At 41.4% G+C, this 25283-nt stretch overlaps 1 protein-coding gene across 2 annotated transcripts in view; it reads left to right on the top strand.

The window, feature by feature from the left end:
* The window catches only part of TPST2 (tyrosylprotein sulfotransferase 2), a 62154-nt gene extending 37101 nt beyond the window's left edge, over nt 1-25053 (top strand). Inside the window, exons 2-7 of one of the 2 annotated variants that reach the window (XM_088467910.1) lie at nt 5736-5793; nt 10538-11456; nt 16288-16486; nt 16773-16823; nt 19748-19791; nt 24404-25053. In XM_088467910.1, the coding sequence (XP_088324036.1) occupies nt 10609-11456; nt 16288-16486; nt 16773-16823; nt 19748-19777 (1128 nt within the window). In that variant the 5' untranslated portion in view covers nt 5736-5793; nt 10538-10608 and the 3' untranslated portion in view covers nt 19778-19791; nt 24404-25053. The remainder of the gene's footprint in view (nt 1-5735; nt 5794-10537; nt 11457-16287; nt 16487-16772; nt 16824-19747; nt 19792-24403) is intronic. The other variant, XM_088467911.1, reaches the window with a different exon arrangement.
* The last annotated feature ends 230 nt before the right edge of the window (nt 25054-25283 follow it).

Here is a 25283-nt window from a genome sequence, read left to right as displayed (position 1 = left end):
CGGAGTAAGGTAAGTAGGTCGCAGAGGAGGAGGAGGAGGGAGGGAAAGAAGCGCCGCTCACCTGAGCCAGAGAGCCGGGTCAGTGCTGACCCAGATCCGGTGTGAACGGTGGGCACCGCGGAGTAAAAGGGGGGCTGTCCCGGATCTGGTTCGGGTTCCAAATCCTGGGTCAGACCCGGGACTTTGGTATAAAAGCAGTATAATTTTGGAATGATTTGGGGGCAAGGCAGTGTGGTTTCACCATCTCAGATGCTGCTTATCTTCTGGGATTGGTCTCAAGGAATTACAGAAAATGATGTGTAAAACTAAAAATATCCAGTGTGAGCAACAGTTCCGTGGGTGTAATGGCCAGACTAATTAGCTTACAGGAAGGCAACATTAAGTGAATTAAACCAGTGGCGTGCTTACCTCACATTGCACCCGGTGTGGGCAGGGACGGGGAGCCTGTATTCTGCGCATGCCACTGAATAAGGGGGTGTGGCCCCCCTTGTGACGCCAGTGGAACTAACCATGTGTTACTATAGTGGTATGCAGAAGAGCATCTCTGAATGCCTGTAACATCAAGCCTTCAAGTGGATTGGCTACAGCAGTAGAAGACTACACCAGGTTCTCTTGCCAACTAAGATGGGGAAACAGGTTCAGTGGGCACTGGTTCACTAAAACTGGACAGCTGAAGATTGAAAACATGTTGCTGATCTAATGATTCTAATTTCTGCAGGGACATAAAGATGGTAGGGTCAGAACTTGGCATAAACAATGTAAATCCATAGCCCAATCCTGCATTGTGTCAAGAAGGATAATGAATTGTATCACAAAGCACACATCATGTCTTGCTAGTTCCACTAACATAACAATGACCTCCGTGTACTCTAATGGTCTCTAATTCAGTAGGGGTGGGTGACACTGCAAAGTCATCGTGGCTCTGTCCCGTTATTTAAAGCCCCGCTTTGCTGTATTTTATAGTGGAGCGTGGGACATGATGACTCGATTCAACGTGTCAGATACCCAGGCCACCGTCTTCGTTCAGGAAGTGGGTGGCTTGTGGGAAACCGACCCACTCTTTTGGGACTGCAGGAATGCCCTACGACATGTGAAACTGTCCTAGGCATTTCGGGAGAATTGGAAAGGATGATTAAGGCTTTTCTGGGGCATTTTACCCAATACTAGTGGCCACTGCTTATTGACTTTTTATTAGTTTAAAATTACAATCCTCCTCTGTAATAATGTCTGCACACCACACTAGATGTACCAGCACAACAGCAGTATACTTGATAATTGTTTTCAGATTTAAGCAGCCTTGTTCTCTGTCTGTCCAGTAAGGTTGCTCTTTGGATTGATTTTATTTTGATATGTGACTTGTAATGACAACTACCTGCAATATAACTGTGTTTTGCTATGAACTACAGTGCATGATGGAAGACCGCGACTTATTATATTGACTTAATTGGTTTTGATTTCGTGTTTTTTGCTCATTATATGTGAGAATAGCTGGCATTTATTAGTATAAGAATATCAGTGTTGGGGATGTGATGCTACAGTCCTAATTGTTCTGCTGCCAAGTGACGGTCACGCTGAGCTGGTCATACACTGCTCTCATTAGAGTTGTGCATAAAAATTACCCATTATGGGAAGGAAGGGTGTTTTTTCCTATACTTTTTATTATCACTTAACGAAAAGCATAAAGGAGTCAATAGTTTGTAGTTGTGTGCAGGGTACTTTTCATTTATTATTTGAGATTAACGGGATGCTCTGACTAAATAGTTGTCTATTAAGTTGACAGGTACCCAGTTGCCTAGGCGTTCATGTCTTGCATGGTACATATATACAATTTATACTTAACATTTCAGTAATACGTCCCCCTTACTTAAGTTACTAATTGCATATTAAGGTGATAACTTTATAACTCAGAATTTAAACTGCTTCTTGCTGGCTGCTTGCAAGAACCAGGACAGATACAAGGGGAACCTTGGGCAGACACTGCAGAATGAATCAAAATGATTAGCTGTCAGACGTCCTCTTTTTTTTTTTTTTAAACAATGTTTATTGAAAAATGTTACTGTAACAAATAAATGGACGGAGGTAACAGCGCAAACTACAGTACAAGGTGGTTATGAAAACACTTGTCAGAATAATAAAATAATCAAATTGTATTCTCAGTATCCCACATTAAACCAGTAAATGTATTGTGTCGCATTGTATTGTGGAGTTTGGTCATGTCAGTGAGACAGGTTTAAAGTTGGACATGTAGTGTACAAGTAACAGAAATGTGGTGTGGAGCCAGAGCGTGCCTATACTCCGGCGCAAACCCCCCCTTCCTTTACTGAATTTTGCTACAGTGAGCGTAGCCAGCATGTGAGGCTAATTTGACACATTGGAATGAAAAACAAGATCAGGAATTGTCTACATAGACCATCTTTTGCTGGATAATAAACGCACCCTTTGCCGCCTTCAATCTGCACCTGTCTTACCTGTGGCTTTGTATACCCTGTCCGTGGCCACCAAGGGCACACTGCTGTGTCACCCACAGACCGTCTATACCCCTAGTTTCTGCCCAAGGAGGGTCAGCTCACTTCACAGCTGTCCAATATAAATGGTGCAAAAATAAACACTCAAAGTTCAATAGAATATATATTATGATTACAAGAGCGATGTTAGTATAAAGACTATCAAACTAAATATATAAAGTTTGTAAACATTAAAATATTATATAATATATATATATTTATACTAACATTACTCTTGCAATCATGATCTATTTTTTTGTCTTGTTTTAAGTCCTTCCATATGTCTGTATGTCTCTCTCTGTCCATATTGTATTGTTATGACCCCCATATCTACATTTGATGTGCTAAACATTCTTCCCTATATGTTTTATATTGCTTTATCCCTCATCTATAAATTCTTTACTTTGCCTTTTGTCCTCTTCTCTGTATGTCCTGTATTGTGCTGTATGTCCCTGCCATCTGTATATCCTACGTTGTGCAGTCTGCCCCCTCCTATGTGTATGTCCTGCATTGTGCTGTCTGCCCCCTCCAATGTGTATGTCCTGTATTGTGCTGTATGTCCCTGCCATCTGTATATCCTACGTTGTGCTGTCTGCCCCCTCCTAAGTGTATGTCCTGCATTGTGCTGTCTGTTCGTCCTCATATAATTCTTTTTTTTTTTGCTGTGCTGTCCATCCCCTACCCATCAACATTGTACTGTCCGTCTTCATGTGTATGTGCTGCATTTTCCTATTGGTCCCACTCTGTATCTGTATGTCCTGCACTCTACTGTCCCCACATCTGTATATCTTTCATTATGCTGCCCCCCTATCTTTATGTCCTACATTGTACTGTCTAACCCATATGCATGATCTACAGTATGCACTACATTCCCCCCTCCAATCTGTATGTCCTATAGTGTGTACTCCTTTTTATGTTTTCTATAATGTGACCCACACCCCTAGCTTTTATATTGCCCCATATCTTGTTTTGTCTTCTTTCCCCCCTATGTCTTGTATCCCCCCCCTTGTCTTGTATTGTACCCCCCATTTGAGTTGTAGTGTCTTCTCCACCTATGCATTTTATTGTCCTTGCCCTCTACCCCACTATGTTTTGTATTGCCCCCCCCCCCCCCATCCTGACTGCTCCCTATGCCTTGTTCTGTCCTCTCCCCCTGGGATAAATTACCTCATTCCTTTCCTTTTCTGTTCCTCTACACTGCGGCTCCTCCAGGTACTATCAAAGGGTCATCAGGAAGCATTGATGACCACATCACAATGTCCTTACGTGATGTCCACTGCCGGGACTTTGGATAGCGGTAATATTAGGAGTCCCATTCTTACTGATCCCCCTCCTCCTCTGCTCTTCCACAGCTGTGCACCCACCCTGGATTCTGACAGCACTGTGGGAGAACAGAGGAGGAGGGGATTGGGCGTCTAGCTGTGGTACAGTTGAAGAGCAGAGGAGGAGAGGATCTTTGCCCCCCCGCGCCGTCGTCCATCGTGGCCGGCATCGGCAAGTGTGGATGCACTTATGCTGCCCATCCACTAGACGATTAAGTTGAGCGATTGAACGATAACGATCGTTCAATTGTTTGCAAATCGTTTGCAAAAATGTCTAAAATGACCAGCGATGCGCGTGCCTTCTGGTCGTTTAGACATCTATCATCATGCAAATATGCTGGTCAACCTGACGATAACGTTAGGTTTAGCATGTTGCCAGATGATTGATGAGCCTGCACTGAACGACTGCTCATTTAGTGTAGGCTTATCACAGACATAGAAACGACTGCACGTTTACAATGTCGTAATCGTGCTGTTGTTTCTATGGTCTGCTAGTGGACGGGCAGCATTACTGATGCTGGGCTCGCTGCTGACGACATCGCCCCATACACACATTGTCCAGTGTGTACGGGGCTTAAGGGCGCCGTTACTTCAGTATCGGATACCATAAGATAATTAAAAAGGCTTCTCTTTTAGAAACAGATTTTATCAGTGCGACTCTTTCCAATACAAAAATTGTAAAACTAGTATAACTTTCACTGGGAGTTTGACCACAATGGCTTCTTAACTGCAGCCAAATGAAATAACTAATGTTAAAATCAAACTGTTTACTGACCTAAAAATATTAAGTTTAACAGTAACATTAGCAGTAAGAGTTTAAATAGTGCAAATTACTTTATTATGAGCGTAACATATGTGAGTTATAGTATAAACAACACTATTGTACAGTTTATGTTGCAGACATCTTGTACTGCACTGGTATGTTGTGTATGGACATCTGCTGAGTGCTATTGTTATCGGAGTACAGTTCCCAGGGTCTGCACATCTGCATAGTTCTACTTATCTCATTTATTCTTGTAGAATGCAGTTCTCAGCAGCCCATTTACTCAGCATACATCATTTTTAGAGCTGCACAAAACATTTTGCACCATATGTGCATTACATTTCTCCTAGATCATTTGGGTGTGATGCTTTAAAGTGTTACTAGTAATGTGAAATTTAATAAATGCAAGAATTTAGACAACGTACTGTTTTTTTTTTGGTTATGCTTTGCTATAGTTCACATTCTAAGTGGGCTATATATAAAGCTGTTTGTTACATAAAATTATGCAGAAACAGCTGTTTGTGCATAATTTTATGTATTGTAGTTGTCTACTAATAACACAATGCAGAAGATTTCACAGAAATCTCAGGCAGAGTGCTAATTAGCACTGCAGATCGCAGTCCCCATTATTATCAATGGGGACTATGATCTGACCCCTACTTACCAAACTTCAAAAAGCGAATCTTTTCTGAGTTTGGTTCCCAGTAGTTTACACCATCTGCAGATGGTGCAAACAGCTTTAAGCCTATGGGGGCTCCAGGTGCAGGAGAGAGATCTTTCGGTCTCTCTCACAGCCGACGGAAGCTGAGGCTGTGTGCATGCGCAGTGTCGGCTTCCCCCGGAGAAGTCTCTCACTTCTTTGCCAAGGTTATAACTCGCAGTTACCACAACTGCTGTCCCTGTAAGTTCCCCTCTGTACATAGTGGGGGGTATTTTCATGAAAAATGAAAATATCCAACAACCATCCCTGCGATATGGATAGATAATTATGGCAATTCCGCGATTATTTGTACATAGACTCCAAAATGATAAATAACCAAAGTGAAAAAGGCATGTTTTATGTAAGTAATTTTGTTTCTTTTTTTGTTCCTTGAATTTAAATGTATGATAACCTACTAAATGCACATTTCTTTCTTTCTCCCTCAGAATGTGCATTTTTAAACCGTAAGAAGATTCCTTCTTAAGATGATTGCACTGTGGATAGGTAGGTTAATCTGAATGAGTATGGTTTGATATAATGGCAAGCTAGGTATAAATATTTGATAATTAAATGGATATCCTTCTCCCATGCCATTAATAATTAACTTACTCTAGAATGGATTTGGAGGACACTATTAAGGTAGCATAGCACAGTTTTCCTTTCTTTATTGCCAGCAAATCAATTAGATATGATTTCTTAAATTAGAAAAGCATTTGCCTGCTGTAAACAATGTACATTTGTTTTGTTTTTCTCAACATTCTTTTTCTGTGCTTGTTAGTTCACTCTGCTCTTCCTAATGTATTGTTTAAGGTGCATGTTAGTAGAGGATATGCATACTGTTTTGTAAATATATGCCTTTCTATTGAGCATTCTTGCCTCTGAATTTTAGCAATTAAAGAAACTTTTTACATGGACATGTGAAAGCCTATCTGGCAGATTGAATTAACCGCGTGTTGACTTGCGCAATCTGGTCCCCAGTTAAAGTACCTGAAACTATTCAGTTAGAGACCTGCGATCCAGCCATGAGCCTCACCTCTGTATGGTCAGAGCAGAAATGAACGTTAACTGCTTCCTTTAAACTGCTCATGGGTTGATCACGGCACTCCACTCGAATAGCTCCAGGCACTTTTCACAGGGGAACAGACCATGGCTAATTCGATCTGCCTCTATGTATTATTGGGATAAATATTTGCCAGTATAGAGGCATCCTGTCTTTTTTGTTTTTTTTTAAAAAAGCTAAGGAGGGCTGCTACTCTGTTTTGTATGCAAAGATGATGCTTGTGTGATAAATTAGTAAGGATCCAAAGTACCAAACTGCAGAATGGAGTATTTAGGCCCTGTGTATTTAGGCCCTGTGATCTCAAAGCTGGGTTGGGTATGGGATGCCGGCACTCTGGATCCTGGAGGTCAGTATCGCAACGCTGGCATCCCAACATGTTTAGGATATCAACACTTGTCGGTAAGTATCCTAACCCTACGCTTAACCCGACCCCTAATGCTAGCCCTCCTTTCCCGCACCCTAAACCTAACTTGTGCCCAACCCTAACCCACTCCCCCTAATGCTAATCCTAACTCCACTACTTACCGTCGGGATGCCAGCACCGGCATTCTGAGTGCTGGCATCCCGACAGCCAGGATTTCAGGTACCTCCCTCACAGTAACATAACTGACCATTACCTGTTTTTCCTTTGTGGCCTCGACATTTATTAAGACAGTGTCTTAAATGTGTTCTCAATTGTCACATTTATCTTGTGGTCCCCAATTAGCTTTGCAAATGAAGAAAAACAGCAAGCTTAAGTTGAATGAAGCAGTGTCTAATGCTGGCCATACACTAGCGCGATTTTGGGCCGATTGCCCGATTTTCAAAGCGCCGTACGATGAATCGTGTCGAAATCGTGTAGCATTTAGGTGAGAGAGAATTCGATGTGCACTCCCGCTGCTCTTACAACATATCGTATGATCAGATGTGCAGCCCATCATATCTATCGTAATCGTGTGTGATAAAAATCACCAAATCGTGCCGTAGGGACTGCCGGGGAGTTCAAGGGAAAACGGCCGATGAATCGCATCGTACTACATCGTACTAGTGTATGACCAGCATTAGTTCTGCAGTACATAAAATGAAGGCTTATTTCACAGAGGGGAGGAGGAAGGATACAGCCTGAACATACTTGAGCACTATTATTATGAGTACTACAGTTAATACAAATGTACAGTTATCAACTTGTGTAGCTTTATTTTGGTTAAGTGGCAGTGTCCTGCCACTGAATGGACTTTGTGAACATTGAAAGTATTTTAGTTTGTAACTGCTTATCCAGACAATATAGTGTAAACATTTTACTCAAGTAACTATTTGGTCTTGTTTCCTCAAAATGGAAAAATAAACAAAAGGAAACATTGTTTAGGCAAATTTATCTAAGAATAGGGCAGAGCCCCCATTCTCCTTGTTTTAAATAGTAAAATTATTAATAACCATGAAAGATACAACATTGTAAACTCATTGCTGAGGTCATGGTTTCAATTTAGACCAGGGCTCTATATGTGTGGTGTTTGTATGTTCTACACATTTCTGTGTGTTTCACCTGGGCTCTCTTGTTTGCTCCCACACTCCAAAGACTTATTGATCGGTTAATTGTAAACTCAACTGGGCAGTGATTAGTTTGAAAGACTTCATATTCCCTGTGTAGCAAAGCATAAGTAGGCACTATATAATTATTGGTAATAAATACTGAAAACACAAACTAGGGCTATTTTAATCAATAGCCAGTTAATCTAGCATTACATTTTTGGACTGTGGGAGGAATCTGGAGAAAACTTCATGCACACAAGCAGGAACATACAAGTGGTCGAAAGATGGTGGGGTCTATGCACTAATAATCGTGGCACTGCCGCAATTATTATGTATCCATCTCATAGGGAATATTTTTCTCATTTTTAATGAAAATATTCTGGCTGTGTACCAAGGGGAACTCGCGGGGACAGCGGTTGCGGTAACCACTGTCCCCGCGAGTTATATCCCTGGCATTTAGGAGAAGTCTTTTGCAGAAGTGAAAGACTTCCCGGAGGAATCTGACACTGCGCATGCGCACAGTGTCAGCTTCCGGGACTGGCTGGGGGTTGCAAGAGAGAGATTAAAAGATCTTTCTCCTGCACCTGGAGCTCCCATAAGACTCACAGTAGTTTACATCATCTGAAGATGATTTAAACTACCGTGGCTAAACTCTGAAAGCTTCGCTTTTTGGAGTTTTGTACATGGGGGACAGATCGTAGTCCCCATTGACAATAATGGGGACTGCGATCTGAAGTTCTAATTAGCACTTTGCCGGAGATTTCTGTGAATCTCCTGCATTGTGCTATTAGTACATAGGCGCAATACATAAAATTGTGCAGAAACTGTAGTTTCTGCATAATTAAATGTAAAACTCAGCTTGATGCATAGGCCCCAGTGCCCTGGTTGGGATAGAAAGCATGGCCTCAGTGCTGTCAGAAAGCAATGTTAACCACTGTGCACCTTTAACTGTAGTGGAAGACATTCATAAAAATTGTACATGTATCAGTGTAAAAAACTGCCCTATGCAGCAGATCAGATCAGGTGGAGTTTAGTTAAGCAGCATATTACTATATAGATCTCAGACTGTACAGTCATCAGCTGTATAGAATGCCCTGTTTCACCTGCCCAACAAGCAAGCATGGTACAGAGGGAGGGGGTATGTAGACTGTACAGTTCATGTAGGTTTGTGTAAGTTGGAAATATCCTTTTTTTTTTTTTTTTGGAATTAGCTATTGTGAAAATGCATGTGCTTTTGCTAGAAGGTGTTTAGAGTTTGTAATGTAAATACATTTTACAAAAGATTATTTATTACATTGCTTGAAGTCTTACTTCATTGTGAAAGTAAAGCAAATAGTGTTCAGGCAAGTTTATATCAGAGTAGAACACTGCCACCTTTTGTCCATTCATGGTATTTTACATAAATGCATAATGAGATCATCATGACTCAACCTGTGTACACACTATTAGATGTAACAAACAATGCAAAGGTCGTCCTAATTTTACCAATTCCCAGAACATATGTTATAGAGCGTATAAACTATGCAGTCTACCGAACGACAGCACAATATATCATGTCAGAAGTTTGTATATTTTGTGTTTGTGCGATTGTGTATACATCCTACACAATGTGCACCACATCGTTCATTGCATTGTCCCATCTGACATGCAGCACAGCAGATGGGATGATGCAGGGAATGACCGATGGATTGGGCATATTCACTATACGATGTGTACGATATTTTGTTTCGATCCGTGTCCGAAAGAGCACTATAGATCATATACTGTGTACCCAGCTTAACATAGCAAAATCATTATCTGCCTATCATGGTTGCAGTTCTTCATACTTCTGAAATCATGACAAATGAAGTATTCTGTATGTATTTATACTAGGATTACCTACATATTGACATTAAACTAATGCACTTTAATGTAACTCTCCACCTTATTATTTATATAGTGCCAACATATTGTGCATTACTTTACAGAAAATGCTGCCTTACCCATTAACATTGGTCCCTGGCCCAAGGGGGCACACAAGGGTTGATGTAACCAGAAGCCACTTAACATAGCAGTACATTTTTGGATTGTGTGTGGAATCCAGAGCACCTGGTGAAAATCCAAATAAGCAGGAAATTTGCTACTAGATACTTGAAATAAAAACCATAGCCCCATTGCTGTGTGAACCTAACAGCGTACATGACAGTGGGGATATTCATCAAAACTGTTCGAGTATCTGTGTAGGAGGTGTGGTGTTTCCCATCACAACCGACAACCAATCTGCTTCTAGTACAGTTTAGATTAGAAAATCAAAGCAAACATCTGGTTGGATTCTGTGGTGAACAAACTTTAACTCAGAGGTTCCCAAACGCGGTCCTCAAGGCTCCCCAACAGTTCAGATTTTAGAGGTATCCATAGTTGATCACATTTGACTTAATTAGTACCTCTGTCAATTTGAATTAACACCTGTCCTCAACCATGGATATCTCTAAAACCTGAACTGTTGGGGTGCCTTGAGGGCCGCGTTTGGGAACCTCTGCTTTAACTGGTTTTTTTTTTTTTACCTATACTTGTGGTATAGTCGTCATTAATGTTCCCAAATGTGCTTTAACACCATATTGGATGTTAGTGTGCAGGGAAAAAAAAGCCTATTTGGGATACTTTTAATAAAGAAACTTTTTTTTTTCTTCTTATTTTCAGGCTCCTTATGGAAATACCACAGTAAAAGTATACTCGCTGCAGTGGTTGATTCCGCATGTTGACCAGTAAGAATGCGGTTCACTGTGAAGAAGGTGTTGTTGGTGTTTGGCTTTGTTGTCTTGGTGGCATTAGCAGCGCATCTTGGCCAACAAATGCTAGAATGTCAGCAGATTCTTGATGAAGGTTATAGCAAGAAAAATCGTGGTGTCATGAAGCCGGAGAGTGAAGAACTAGTTATGGTAGATGCCAATAATATAGAGTACAGATACAGCAAGGACATGCCCTTGATATTTATTGGTGGTGTACCACGAAGTGGTACGACATTAATGAGAGCTATGCTGGATGCTCATCCTGATGTCCGTTGTGGGGAAGAAACACGAATTATCCCTCGGATTTTAGCAATGAGGCAAGCTTGGTCAAAGTCTGGCAGTGAAAAGATGCGTCTTGATGAAGCTGGTGTAACAGACGGTGTCATGGATGCTGCCGTGCAGGCTTTTATACTGGAAATAATAGCAAAGCATGGAGAACCTGCTAAGTTGTTATGTAATAAGGACCCATTCACTTTGAAATCATCAGTCTATCTTTCCAAACTTTTCCCTAATTCCAAGTTTCTTTTAATGATACGGGATGGACGTGCATCTGTGCATTCAATGATAACTAGGAAAATAACTATAGCTGGCTTTGATTTAAACAGCTATAGGGATTGTCTGACTAAGTGGAACAAAGCGATAGAGATCATGTATGCACAATGTTTAGAAATTGGGGAGCAAAAGTGCCTACCAGTTTATTATGAACAGTTAGTTTTGCATCCCAAGCAAGCCATGCATTCCATTATTACATTTCTAGGCATCCCGTGGAATGATGCTGTACTGCATCACGAAGAACTTATCGGGAAACCCGGAGGAGTGTCCCTTTCTAAGTGAGTGTTACTGAGGAGCTTCTCATCGGGAGAGGTCTGCTGGTTTGAATCGATTATAGTTTAGCCTTAGGCTACCCATTATTCTTTTACAAGGACTTTTTGTGTAAAATATATTGTATTTTAAGTAACACACATCAAGTAATTTTTTTTGCTGTCTCTTTTTTATTTGTCTCTAGAACCCTGATTGCAATCATGCTGCCCTAGATATGGAGCATATATTGAACAGCAGGGAGCTCTTGTACTAATATCCTGTGTTCATCAACAGAGGGAATGAGCTGATCTAACCAGCATTGTTGCTGCTGGGACAGGAAATATTTAGGAGGATTCATTTTTGGATGTAGATGGAAAGACTTAAAATTCGGCCCCTGTTTTTGCCTGCCACAAACTAATCTTAAGTTCAGGCTTGCATAGGAATTATTGCTTTAGAATTCCTTGAATTTTGCCTGCGGGCAGCCCAATATTACAACTTCATGCATAGTACACGTCAACTTATAGACTTGAATGTGCCCTTATATAGCAGATGCTTTTAGAATTGTAGAAACCAGACAGACACTTTTCAGAGCCATTATTCATACAGATCTGTGTGTTAGTCTTAAATGGAACATTTGAAGGAAAGGTCACTGTAGTGTTTTGGTCCATAGGAGTGTCATCTGCTGCACTCACCGTACCTACTGCTATGAATAATGTAGAACCTAGAGACAATGCCTTTTATAAGGTCAGTTCTTTGCAGCCTGCACCTTTGTCGTCAAAATTTAAAAATACAGAATTTTAAAATAAAATTTAGTAAACCTTTTGGCCAGGATGTTTAGGGAACACCGCAGTTTAGTTACTTTGGCCTTTAAACTACTAGTGTGGACTGGACAATAGCAAAACCAATTGATGTAATGTGTTTTGGCTTACTAGCACTGGAACATAACCTGACATAAATTGTATGGCAGTGGAAGGGGAAATTACACTTGAGTGTTGTAGTGTAAAATACAGTCAGGTGCATAAATATTGGGATATTGACAGAATTTTCATATTTTGGCCTCTATTCACCACCACAATGGCTTTGAAATGAAACAAACAAGATGTGCTTTAACTGCAGACTTTCAGATTTAATTTGAGGGTAATTACATCCAAATCAGGTGAATGGTGTAGGAATTACAACGGTTTCTATATGTGCCTCCCACTTTTTAAGGGGCCAAAAGTAATGGGACTATCAACTCAAAAGCTATTTCATGGACAGGTGTGGGCTATTCCCTCGTTATTTCATTATCAATTAAGCAGGTAAAAGGTCTGGAGTTGATTCTAGGTGTGACATTTGCATTTGGAATCAGTTGCTGTCGACTCTCAATATGAGATCCAAAGAGCTGTCACTATCAGTGAAGCAAGCCCTCATTAGGCTGAAAAATCAAAACAAACCCATCAGAGAGATAGCAAAAACATTAGGTGTGGCCAAATCAACTGTTTGGAACATTCTTAAAAAGAAAGAACGCACCGGAAAGCTCAGCAACATCAAAAGACCCGGAAGACCACGGAAAACAACTGTGGTGGATAACAGAAGAATTATTTCCCTGGTGAAGAAAAACCCCTTCACAACAGTTGGCCAAATCAAGAACACTCTCCAGGAGGTAGGCGTATATGTGTCAAAGTCAACAATCAAGAGAAGACTTCACAAGAGTGACTATAGAGGGTACACCACAAGATGTAAACCATTGGTGAGCCACAAAAACAGGAAGACAAGATTAGAGTTTGTCAAACAACATCTAAAAAAGCCATTACAGATCTGAAACAACATTCTATGGACAGATGAGACAAAGATCAACTTGTACCAGAGTGATAGGAAGAGAAGAGTATGGAGAAGGAAAGGAATTGCTCATGATCCAAAACATACCACCTCATCAGTGAAGCATGGTGGTGGTAGTGTCATGGCATGGGCATGTATGGCTGCCAATGGAACTGGTTCCCTTGTATTTATTGATGATGTGACTGCTGACAAAAGCAGCAGAATGAATTCTTTAGTGTTTCAGGCAATATTATATGCTCATATTCAGTCAAATGCTTCAGAACTCATTGGACGGCGCTTCACAGTGCAGATGAACAATGACTCGAAGCATACTGCAAAAACAACCAAAGAGTTTTTTAAGGCTAAAAAGGGGAATGTTATGCAATGGCGAAGTCAATCCCCTGACCTGAATCCGATTGAGCATGCATTTCACTTGATGAAGACAAAACTGAAGGGAAAATGCCCCAAGAACAAGCAGGAACTGAAAACATTTGCAGTAGAGGTCTGGCAGAGCATCACCAGGGATGAAACCCAGAGTCTGGTGATGTCTATGCGTTCCAGACTTCAGGCTGTAATTGCTTGCAAAGGATTTGCAACAAAGTATTAAAAAGTGAAAGTTAGATTTAGGATTATTTAGTTTGTCCCATTACTTTTGGCCCCTTAAAAAGTTGGAGGCACATATAGAAACCGTTGTAATTCCTACACCGTTCACCTGATTTGGATGTAATTACCCTCAAATTAAATCTGAAAGTCTGCAGTTAAAGCACATCTTGTTTGTTTCATTTCAAAGCCATTGTGGTGGTGAATAGAGGCCAAAATATGAAAATTCTGTCAATGTCCCAATATTTATGCACCTGACTGTATATATACAGATTGGCACTTCTCAGGAAAATATATATGAAATCAATATTTATAGAAGTGCCATATTATTTTTAGGAGTGCTAGGTTCAGAACACCCATTGTTATCAATCCTTCATCTCGTGTCAGTCTGTTCTCATTTAGGGGGTCATTCAGACCCGGTCATTAGCGCCGATGCGCTCGGACCGGGTCGATGGCCCCCCACAGAGCATGCGCACGACGGCGCCGTCGTGCGCATGCGTGAGACCCGCTACGACCGACAGCACCGGTCGTAGCGGGTCTCGATCCAAAGGGGGCGAGCTGTCGATGTTGATTGACAGCTCGCCCCGTTTGGAAGGCGGGCCGGGGGGGGTATCAGCCCAAACGGGGGCTTTCCCATGGGAACGCCTACCGTTTGGGGGCGGCCCCACTGACATCACTAGTGATGTCAGTGGAGAGCTTCTGGCTCAGACAGCCGAAAGCTCTCCGGGGCTTACGACAAGGGAGACCCTACCCTAGGGTCTCGTCGTAAGCCCCGATGGTCGCGATGGTCTTGACCATCGCGACCATCACCTTAGGCCAGTGTTTGATAACCTTGACACTCCAGCTGTTATGGAACTACATAACCCAGCATGCACTGCTACAGTTTTGCTATTAGGGCATGCTAAAACTGTGGCAGGGCATGCTGGGATATATAGTTCCACAACAACTGGAGTGTCAAGGTTAGCCAACACTGCCTTAGGCGGTCGTAAGGCTGTGGGTGTTAACCCACAGCCTTACCACCCGCAAAGGAGGACGTCTTGAAAATTCAAGACGTCCTCCCCTCATTCAGACCGACCGCACGCTCTGTGCGACCGGCTCTGAATGAGGTCCTTAGTGTGGGGGTGTGAATAGAACATCCTGTATTCATCAGATCATCAGTATACTCATCACAGCTCAGATTATTTCAGGAGATTAGTATGATCTTTATTTCGGTTACTTGTAATTTGTCTAAATGACTGATTCAGAGGTGGATATTGTACAAAGACGCAGCAGCTGAGCTACAATATGCAAAAGTCGCAGGAGGCGTCTTAAGTAATAAGACGCCAACTGTCGGTTTCTCTGATCCGATGCTGCGACCGGAGGCACTTTCATCGGTTCAATTGCGTGAACATCGGTCATCTGGGTATCCCTCAGATTAATCAGGATGGGCGTGTATTTCACGCTGCCAGGGCCAGTGAAGCTGTGTCCAAGGATGCAGCCACTGGCCACTGCACACCCAGAAAACAGGGCCGACAATCCTGCGTTCTCTGGGACACTGGCCGTCACCGTCTTTTCCCCGCCCCCAAATGGCCGCAGAATGTCAATCATGCTGTGGCTTGTGGGCACTGCTTGCAATCTCGCAGAATGAGATTTGCTTATGGGCAGATCTCACACCATCAGAGATGTACCTAAGCCATCGGGTTTGCTTAAGCTGGGTACACACTAGGATGACTGATCGGCCTTCCGGCATTTTACATGTGCCCACCCAGTTGTGATTTCTGTCACCAGCGGCCTCTAAAACAAGTGTACAGGCGGGCGGCTGACACAGCATGATGTTTTGATATACCTGCAGATATATCTGCTATCGGCTGTGCCGCACAGCCGATGCGATATGTCTGTGAACTACGCAGTTCAGACATACCGATGGTACCCGCCGACGCGCCAACGATATATCATCCGTTCATTTGAACGGCCGATATATCGGCCAGTGTGTACCCAGCATTACATCTCTAAATCAGGTCCTAACTGAGGGCAGGCTGGGATGTTTGTTGTTGTTGTGATGGGGGCAGGCAGAAGTCACAGTATGAAATTTGCCTTGTATAATATCGCTACTTACAAGACTTGGCTATATCTGGTAAATTGGATGCCTTATTGATCAATAACCTATTTGAAGAATTTACTAGTGTCAACCCTATTATCTAATTGCACCCTACATCTAATTAATAGTCTGCATCCTGCTCACTTTAACTTTTTGCTTTTACCACTCACAGGTATACACTACCTCTTATTTTAGCCATGGTTGCAGCCCAAGCATATTAACATTTTCTTTGACTTTATGTTTAAAAATTAAATCCAAACTATGCGCATTGTTACAAGATTAACAGTCATTAGAGCTTTTGCAGTCTTCAAAGTATAATGTGGCGTTATACATTAGTATCGCCTTTTAATTCCCTTCAATAATAATGGATTACTTTACTTTTCTAGAACTGAAAAATCAACGGACCAAGTAATGAAACCTGTGAATCTTGAGGCCTTGTCTAAGTGGGTGGGAAAACTTCCTGCAGATATTGTAGATGACATGCCTCGTATAGCCCCGATGCTCGCCAGACTGGGATATGATCCTTTTGCAAACCCACCCAGATATGGTAATCCAGATGCCATAGTTGTCAACAACACACACAGAGTAAGTAAGAATATATGTTGGGTAATAGTTACATTTTGAGATATTTGCAACCATTAACATTTGAAATTTATGGTCTGATCAAAACTTACAGTACATCTATTTTTCTTTGTGCCTTGTTGACCCTAAACACACAGAGAAATCCTCTGATTTTCACTTGTAGCCAAAATTATTTAAAGTACAAAAATACATAAAAAAAAATCTTTATTGTTCCACATTAGATACAATTGCAATATTTATAGATAATAGGCACTGTAACACATTCTAATGATTAATATTGTTTTTATAGATCTTGAAGGGGGATTTTAAAACGCCTAGCAATCTGAAAGGATATCTTCAGGTTAGTCTTGTGTATATGTTATAGAAATATCTGATTTTTTTATGTTATTTCAAATTAATAAATTATGTTCATTGTTTTTTTGTTAAATATGACACACGCAGCATATTTGTACTAACATTCATTTTTAAAACTTCGTATTTTAATATGTCTAAAGCACAGGTTCTCAAACTCGGTCCTCAGGACCCCAAACACTGCATGTTTTGCAGGTCTCCTCACATAATTACTAGTAAATAGTTAGCTGCACCTGTAGATCTTTTAAAATGTGTTAGTGAGTAATGAATACACCTGTGCACCTGCTGGGTGACCTGCAAAAAGTGAACTGTGTGGGGTCCTGAGGACCGAGTTTGAGAACCACTGGTCTAAAGTACACTTTGTAACCACTAGGCTGCGGAGGACAAGTGGGCATCATACTACACATATACCTTAAAATTGCAGAGAACGAGACACAGTCTTCCTCCTCAGCCACTGTGACCAGAAAAGAATAACTAATTTACATTAATTTAATTTTACAGAAGTGACATTGTCGCACTTGTGCGTGACGTCACTAACTGATCCACATCTATGAGCTCACAAACTCCCAACAGGTGGCGAGTCTATGATCCCAGCAATACAAATCAGGCAGGTACTTAGTCATCGGCATGAGCAACAGGGTCACTTTTGTGAAGAAAAAAAAATGAACACCAAGACAATGTTACCCTGTGCTGTGGAAAAGTTATGTTGTCCGTATATATGGCCAGTAGGGCACTTACATCTGCAACCAGGGGTTAAAGTGGGCAGGAACAGGGTGGAACTGTGACCCTGATTCAGAGCCGGACGCTATGACAGAGCGCTCGCTCTGCATCAGGGCCGTCCTTCTCTTTTTTTTTTAGAGGTGCCTCCAGGTCGCTCGCATAGCTGCGGGTGACCACCCACAGCTATAGCGAGCGGCCAGGAAGATGGTCGCGATGGTCAAGACCATCGCGACCATCGGGCTTGCGACGAGACCCTTGTGGTAGGGTCTCGTTGCCGCAAGCCCTAGATTGCTTTTGGCTCTATCAGAGCCGAAAGCACTCCCACTGACATCACTTGTGATGACAGTGGGGCCGGCCCCAGACGTTAGACGTTCCCATGGGAACGCCTCCGTCTGGCCAGCCACGCCCCCAGCATGCCCACCAAAGGGGGCGTGCTGTCACTCACCATCGACAGCACTCCCCCTTTGTAGCGAGACCCATAGCGACGGCTTGCCCGTCGCTATCCGGGTCTCGCGCATGCGCACGATGGAGCCGGGTCCTTCGTGCGCACTGGGCCAACATCGACCCGCTTGCGAGCGCTCAGCGCTCACGAGCGGGTCTGAATCAGGCCGAGTTCCGCTTCCACCAAGTCCCTGCACAGAAGTCCCACAGACAGAGTCAGTCACTGTCTGCCTAGGGAGTCTCAATTTCTTCAGAGAAACCAGCATATAGGTAAGGAAAGAATCAAGCGAAGGCAATACATAGGAGTTGCAAAAAAACATTAGGCATCCAAATAACTGACTAGTTTGTGGGGACCCCATAAAAAAACTCAGAGGCACGGAATACAAATAACACTGATGGTATAGTTTTCTTTTTAAGTGGTCTAACATTGTAGTCTCAGCTGATGGCATAGCCCCCAAAGCTTCTGGGGGCCTAGGCGGCCCCCAGCCATTCACTTTGCCGTTTTTTATGTGTAAAGAACAGTTTTCACACTTGTTTTTCTCCTGTTAGACTAGCGTGGCGGGGGGCTGGGGAGTATGCGGCGGGAGAGATAAGTTCCACCACCTCTCCAGGACCACTTAAAAGGCTGTTAGTGGCCATAAGGAAAGTACTGGAGGTTTTTAAATGTGTCAAATAGCTGATTTTTATTACTGATGTAAAAATTATAGCAGACAAGTGTTTTTGGCAAATTAAAGTCTTTCCAGTATTTTGGGGTACAGAGACTTGTCTGTATAGTAATTTTTTTAATGTTTTCATGTAAGTTTGTATAAAGTTTGAACAAACACTTTTACCTCTCATCTACAAGTTCAAAAAAAAAAAAACTTTTCCCATTAATACAACATCCCTACATACCTGTCCCACATAATTTAATCCATTATTGAGCTTTTTAGAGAAATTCACCTGAAAACTGACATGTATTTATTGGCCAGATTATAGTTAAACCCTCCAAGTGCATGATTATTTATTAGGAGGGGTGTACCAGAGGTTCTGCACTGAATACAAAGATTTTTCCAACATTTTCACCTGCTCAGGAGGGTACGCATATAAAAACGTGAGTTTGGAATTGAGTTGCTAATGAAAGTCGCTGTGCGAGTTCGTAGTGAGAATGTCTTGCATCTAATTGAATTGACCCAAATATCTCTTTATCTTGCAGATGCAAAATAGCCTCTTTTACACAGCAGTATGAACTTTATAACATAGCAGTTATCACTCATACTTCCACACCTCTTAATGGTTGGGTACACACTAAACAATGTGGCGCAACAGGTCTTTTGGATTATTGAGTCTCTGAGTGCCTCTCATCTGTTGCCTTAGCTCTACATTTTTTGGGTCACGGCACCTGAGCCCTCCACAGTTCTATTTGTATTTGAGTGCCGGACTACCATTGTTTTATTTATTTATATATATATATTTAAATGATGTCTGGCTGGAAGATAATTAAAAATGTTCCTTGTAATGATTTTGGGCACTAAAGCAATGCAGTGGTAAGCTTATTAGCTAATTTGAGAGTTAAATGAAAGTTTGTAGACATTTTGTGTTTAAGATTTTGGTTATTATATGATAAATGTATGGAATCTGAATTTACCATATCCTGTTGTGATAACATGCAGCAAGCTTTCTCAGCATTTGGTGTATAGACCTCACAAGAAGTTACAGAATGATGAAAGTGGTTGGTGATTTGTTCCTCATACTGTCTGTCTCTCTTATTTACAGGTTCATCAGAATAACTCCTCACACTGGTGACAACAGTAATTTAGGTAAATCTAGAATAACATAAGTAGTAGGAATTCTTTTTTTATTTATCCGTAGACTTGTACAAACCTTATGTACTATATACATATATCGACTATACCAGTGGTTCCCAAACATTCATGTTCATGGCACTCTTAGTGTCTCAGACTTTTTCCACGGCACCCCTAGGTACCAGCAATGCCACACTAGTACATAGGGGTCAGACCGTAGTCCCCTTTGATAATAATGGGGACTGCGATCTGCAGCGTGAGTTAGCTTTTTTTGAATTAAAACAATGTTTGCTAAATAGGCCCCTAAATCTGAATCAAAACCCTCAGAGCTGTCACTCAAGTATGGAAGTTAAAACACACAAAAAAAATAAAAAATATGGGAGCTATGTGAATAATGATTTACCTTGGCTAATATGTTTTACACATAAATTAACAAAAAGTGTGTATATACATACAAATGAATATTCAGATACCTGTAACTAGATTAATGACTAAAAAAAGAACATAGATTACAGCCCCCTACTGCACCCACCTTCTTGGTGGGTGCAGTGGTGGCTGGGCCTTCTTCTAGCCCAGGGGGACGCCCAGTACATCCTGCTGCTCCTGAGTTTGGCTGCAATGGTTCACTGCTCCACATCCTCTTCCTTTTCCTTCTCCTCCTCAGGATCTCTTCGGCATGCTGTTCCCCACACCACTGTCGGGGCCTGACTCTGTCCATGCTGTGGAGGCCTCGAGGTAGTAGCCTCACATAGAAGGAGAACGTAAGGGGTGGAGCTAGAGGTGTTGTCAACTGAAGCTGGGTACACATTAGAAGACCTGTGTACACAGCCGACGGTATATGCGACGAACGATATGTTGTGCGGTACGTACACACCACATGATCTGGTAAACGACCGCAAAATATATATATCGTTCCCCCGCCACATCCAAATGCATGGGGTTGTCAGTCACATCCTCAGATTGAGCAGCATGTACGGTAGATCTGAAGATCTGACTGACAATACTGCAGGAGAGTGCCTAGTGCTTACACACTGGACGATTTGTCATTCCGTTCCGTCTGAAAACAATAAATCATTTTACAAATTGTCTAGCGTGTAACCGACTTGAGTCTGCACAGTGCAGCCTGCAGCTCTGTGTAAATGGTTGCGCACTGTAGCTGTGGTTAAAGCAGTGTGCGGCCAGCCTAAATCATTTGATTTGGGACTGGACTAGACCTTCCAGTCGCGGTACCCCTGTAATTGTAAGTTCCACATGCGCACAGTTTAGGAAACGCTGTACTATGCCCACAAACCATGACCTGCTCAGTTGAAGGACCGAAAATCAGCTCCATCAACCCTTTATCAGTTACTGTTAGCACTATTCCTTACCTAAATGGCAGTAAGACTTGTTATATAATAAACCTCAGTTAACGGGTATACAATGCTGCACCTTTTAACTAGCAAAAGACCCTATACACAATTCTGTACCGTTTTTGCTTGGGTCAGGTCCAAAAGCCTACTCCAATTATTCATAAACAAAACCACATACAGTAGTTACATTGTGCTTACCATAAACATGTACAAATTATAATGAGGTATACTTAAGTATAAAATTTACATTGAAAAAGGACATCAATACAACATTTTTAATCTGTTGTACATACCATACTCTTAATTTTATATGATGGGTAAAACTGAACACTTTTGTATACATACAGTATGTGCAGTATGGAAATGTAGTCAGCAAGAACTTTGTGTACAATGTGCTGCTATAAGCTGAAAACAAGGCATTAACTTAGTTTGTGCAAAATGTATTTCTAACAGATATTATTTATTACACGGTCAGTTGTAAAACGCAATGGAATATGTTGGCACTATAATATAGTAAGAGAAAAGATCAGGTAATCTTGCAGCAGTAGAAAAGAGGTATTTTCCAATCTCGCTAGAAATCAAAAATACAGAAAAACTGTGCTTAAGCACCCTTGCTGGGACATCAATTAAACTAAAAATAAAAAGATATTTAATCACAATGCTTCATCTGTAAAAAACAACAATCAAAGTAAATTCTCAATTGTCCTGATTGGCAAGCTGGAATTTAGAAAACAGTAACTTATGTTTGTTGCAATTTATATAGCAAAAAACGTTTCTTTAAGAGAGCCAAGAGGACACAGCAGTTGTTGTCAATTGTCCTATTGGCAAGTCTCCAATACATTGGATACAAATAGCTTGTTGCAGGTTTTCCAACAAAAAAACAGTTCACTTTGGAATTCTTTTCAAACTATCCACATAATATATTTGATTGGATCAGCTGTTAGTTGTAGTGGCTACACTAGGAAAGCTGTAAAATTCAGCATATAGAGCCCGTCAGGTAGCTTATAATAGTTTATCAGCGGAGTGACTTAATGAGTAAATTCACCTTAGTCTTTCTCACTGTAAAAGTCCTGTGTGCACACGATACATTCAATTCCTGGCAGCATACGCCGCCCGCAGCCCCGGGTAATGAGCCTGGCTGTCCAGGTGCAGCTTAGTGCGGTGTAGTGACGTGGCAAATACCGGCTCCCATCTCTGTGGCTGTTAGTGGTGGGGGACCTGTAGCGATACAGTACAGTTCACTGAATGTAATTCGTAGGAGGCAGCTGATCAAACAAACCCCCAGTGGAGAAAGCAGCAATGCGTTTCGGCTACCGCTGTAGCCTTTTATGATGACTAATACTATTTTATTCTAAGGATGTTTATACGTTTCCCTGTGTAAAGAATTGTTTGTATGTGATTCTTTGTACAACTTGCAACATTACTGTACCTTGATTGTTGTTTTTTGATGAAGCATTGTGATTAAATATCTTTTTATTTTTGGTTTAATTGATGTCCCAGCAAGGGTGGTTAAGCACAGTTTTTCTTTGTTTTATACAGTAAGTAAATGTTAATAATAAAAACATGCCAGCGGTCATTTCTAAACATTATCTGCTTGTCCTGCCTGCCAATAAATTGAGAATTATATCGGTACTTTAAAGCCAGTGCACTTAAATTAAAGACTTCTATTTCAGAGTAAATTTTGCAAATCTGTTTGTTAAATGGTGAACATCTATTTCTAGTTATTTGCAGAATTAAGATTATTTTGGAATGTGAACATTTTCTTCTGCCCCAGAAATTCTAATATTCAGCCATATAAAGGATTTAAGATGGCATGGGTAATACATTACTGCAGTGGTTCTCAAACTGGGTGCCACAGGGCACTTGTAGGGGTGCCTTGGTTGGTGGTCAAGGAACAAATTAAATTACTTATTATCCATGTGATAGGCAAAACCAGGGCTGGCGTCTGCCAATTATACAAAAAGTGGACAAACAGCAGCACAACCACATAACTGAACCTAAGGATGACCGGTTTATTTATTTATTTTATTTATTTAATTATTAAATGTTTGCTGATTTTTCTTAATAAAAAAAACTTTTGGCCTAGGAGTGCCATGAAAAAAATGCTGATACTCTAGGGTGCTGTAATTCATGAAAGTTTGGGAACCACTGCATTACTGTATGCAGACGCGTAGTCAGTTTGTAAACAATAACTTATACCCCTTTCAGAGCTACATCAAAATCCCAGGTTTTTCAACGTGAACGTCTGAAAACAACCAACCTGGGACTAAATCCTGGGTCCATGACCCTGCTCTTTACCAGGTTCCGGCTGAGCCCCAGGAATTTGCCCTGTTGACAGACCTGGCAATTTCCCGTATCTAAAGTCTGAAAGGTGTATGTTTGATGTGCTTTAACTGCCTTGGGGTATTGACCGTGTGCGAGTATATGTAGATAGATGCATGCATTCATGCAAATAATTGCCTGTTATCCTTTTGTGTCCTCAGATCTCAATGATGTATATCACTTGTTATCTAACAGGGACATACACTTCTTGTCTACATTTACAATATGGATACATGTTGTCACCGTCATGTCAGTAATACCACTTTTATAGCAAAGTCCCGGGTCTGACCTGGGATTTGGAATACGTTTCCAACCTGGATCAACCCAGGCTACGCCTAGGTCGGCACCATTCACACCGGAGCCTGGTCTGCAGTGACTCGGCTCTTCCGGCGCAGATAAGCAGCGCTTCTTCCCCTCCATCCCCGTATCTCCACCTCCCTCTTACCACACTCTCTGCAGTGGCCCAGAGTCATGGAGGGCGGGTGGGGAGCGCTGGCCGGGCCTGTTTGCAGTAGACGCTTGCAGACAGCATGTGGCACGATTCAGGTTACCGTGACCCGGATCACGCCGTTTACACTGCAGGGTGACATGGGAATGACACATGGTTAAATCTGCAACCTACCAGAGATGATTCATTTACACTGACAAAAATCTCGGGTTGATGCGCATTCACGTACATCAACCTGGGATTTTTAAGTCGGTGTAAAAGGGATATAAGTATGAATTATATGCCTGCCGGCAGTACATTTGTGCACGTGATGGTAATTCATAATGTCTAAAGTTGTACTGCTGACGTATGTAAAGTGCTTCACACACTTGTCCACCCAATGGTGCCTGCCTTCTGGGGTCCACATCCTGCTAGTCGACATTGTGATTGTTGACAAGATAAGTACATGCCATTTAACATGTGTACGGGGGTTTAACGGATTTACTTCTATATTGTCTTTTCTTTTTAGGGTTTGATCGTACTTGCCATTAACAAGACAGAAAATCCTTGAAGTTTTGAAAGGAAACCATATTTCCAAGCATATTGCTTGCCACACATTGCCAAACTGACTGTCTAGAGCGAATGTATTTGCACTTGTTTGTACGCTATAGTCTTTCAAATCTGTCAGTAAGAATTGACCTATGTAGCTCATCTGATGTTACTGTGGAAAAGTCGTGATCTGTGGATCTTTTACTGAATTTGCAGCCAATATTTTATAATGAGACACAAACATTTTGTACAACATTGAAGCACCAGACATTTAACTGGTTAACATGTCATTTAGTTTCTGTATGTCGTGAACCAATGTAGATTACTCCACTTACTCTTTGCAGTATGTTTTTAAACCGTCACAAAACGTATGAAATGAAGGAGTGAAGGCAATAAATTGTGGGGTTATTTAATTCTACTTTGTATTGTTAACAAAAGGTTTCTGGTGCATCGTAATAGTCACATTTTGTTCTAAATGCTTCAAAATAACAGATAAAAAAAAAAAATTATATAGGTCATTTGCCATAGAAGTGTTAAAATGGTGACTTTTAAATGTTCTCTTAAAATCTCTATTTAAAATTTTAATATATGATCCATTAATTTCATTCAGAGTTTCCATTCTTATTTCATTATATTAAACTGTTTTAATGAAGTGCCAAATTCTGCTTGTATTTTATTGTTTATTGATATTTGGAACGTGAGATTTTGGGCCTGATTCAGAGATGTACGTTAATGCGATGAATAATGTACATCTGATGTTGACGGTCTGCGCCAGCATAGAACCCGTTTTGCGCATGTGCAGAATTGGTCCTGCAATCTCTTTTGCATACCCCCCCTCCCCACCTCCAAGCCGCGGTATG

Source organism: Taudactylus pleione, unplaced genomic scaffold (genome assembly GCF_031769625.1).
Source record: "Taudactylus pleione unplaced genomic scaffold, aTauple2 ptg000078l, whole genome shotgun sequence".
Lineage (NCBI taxonomy): Eukaryota > Metazoa > Chordata > Amphibia > Anura > Myobatrachidae > Taudactylus > Taudactylus pleione.
The sequence above is the reverse complement of the archived record's forward strand: the minus strand, read 5'-3'. Positions and strand labels throughout refer to the sequence as shown.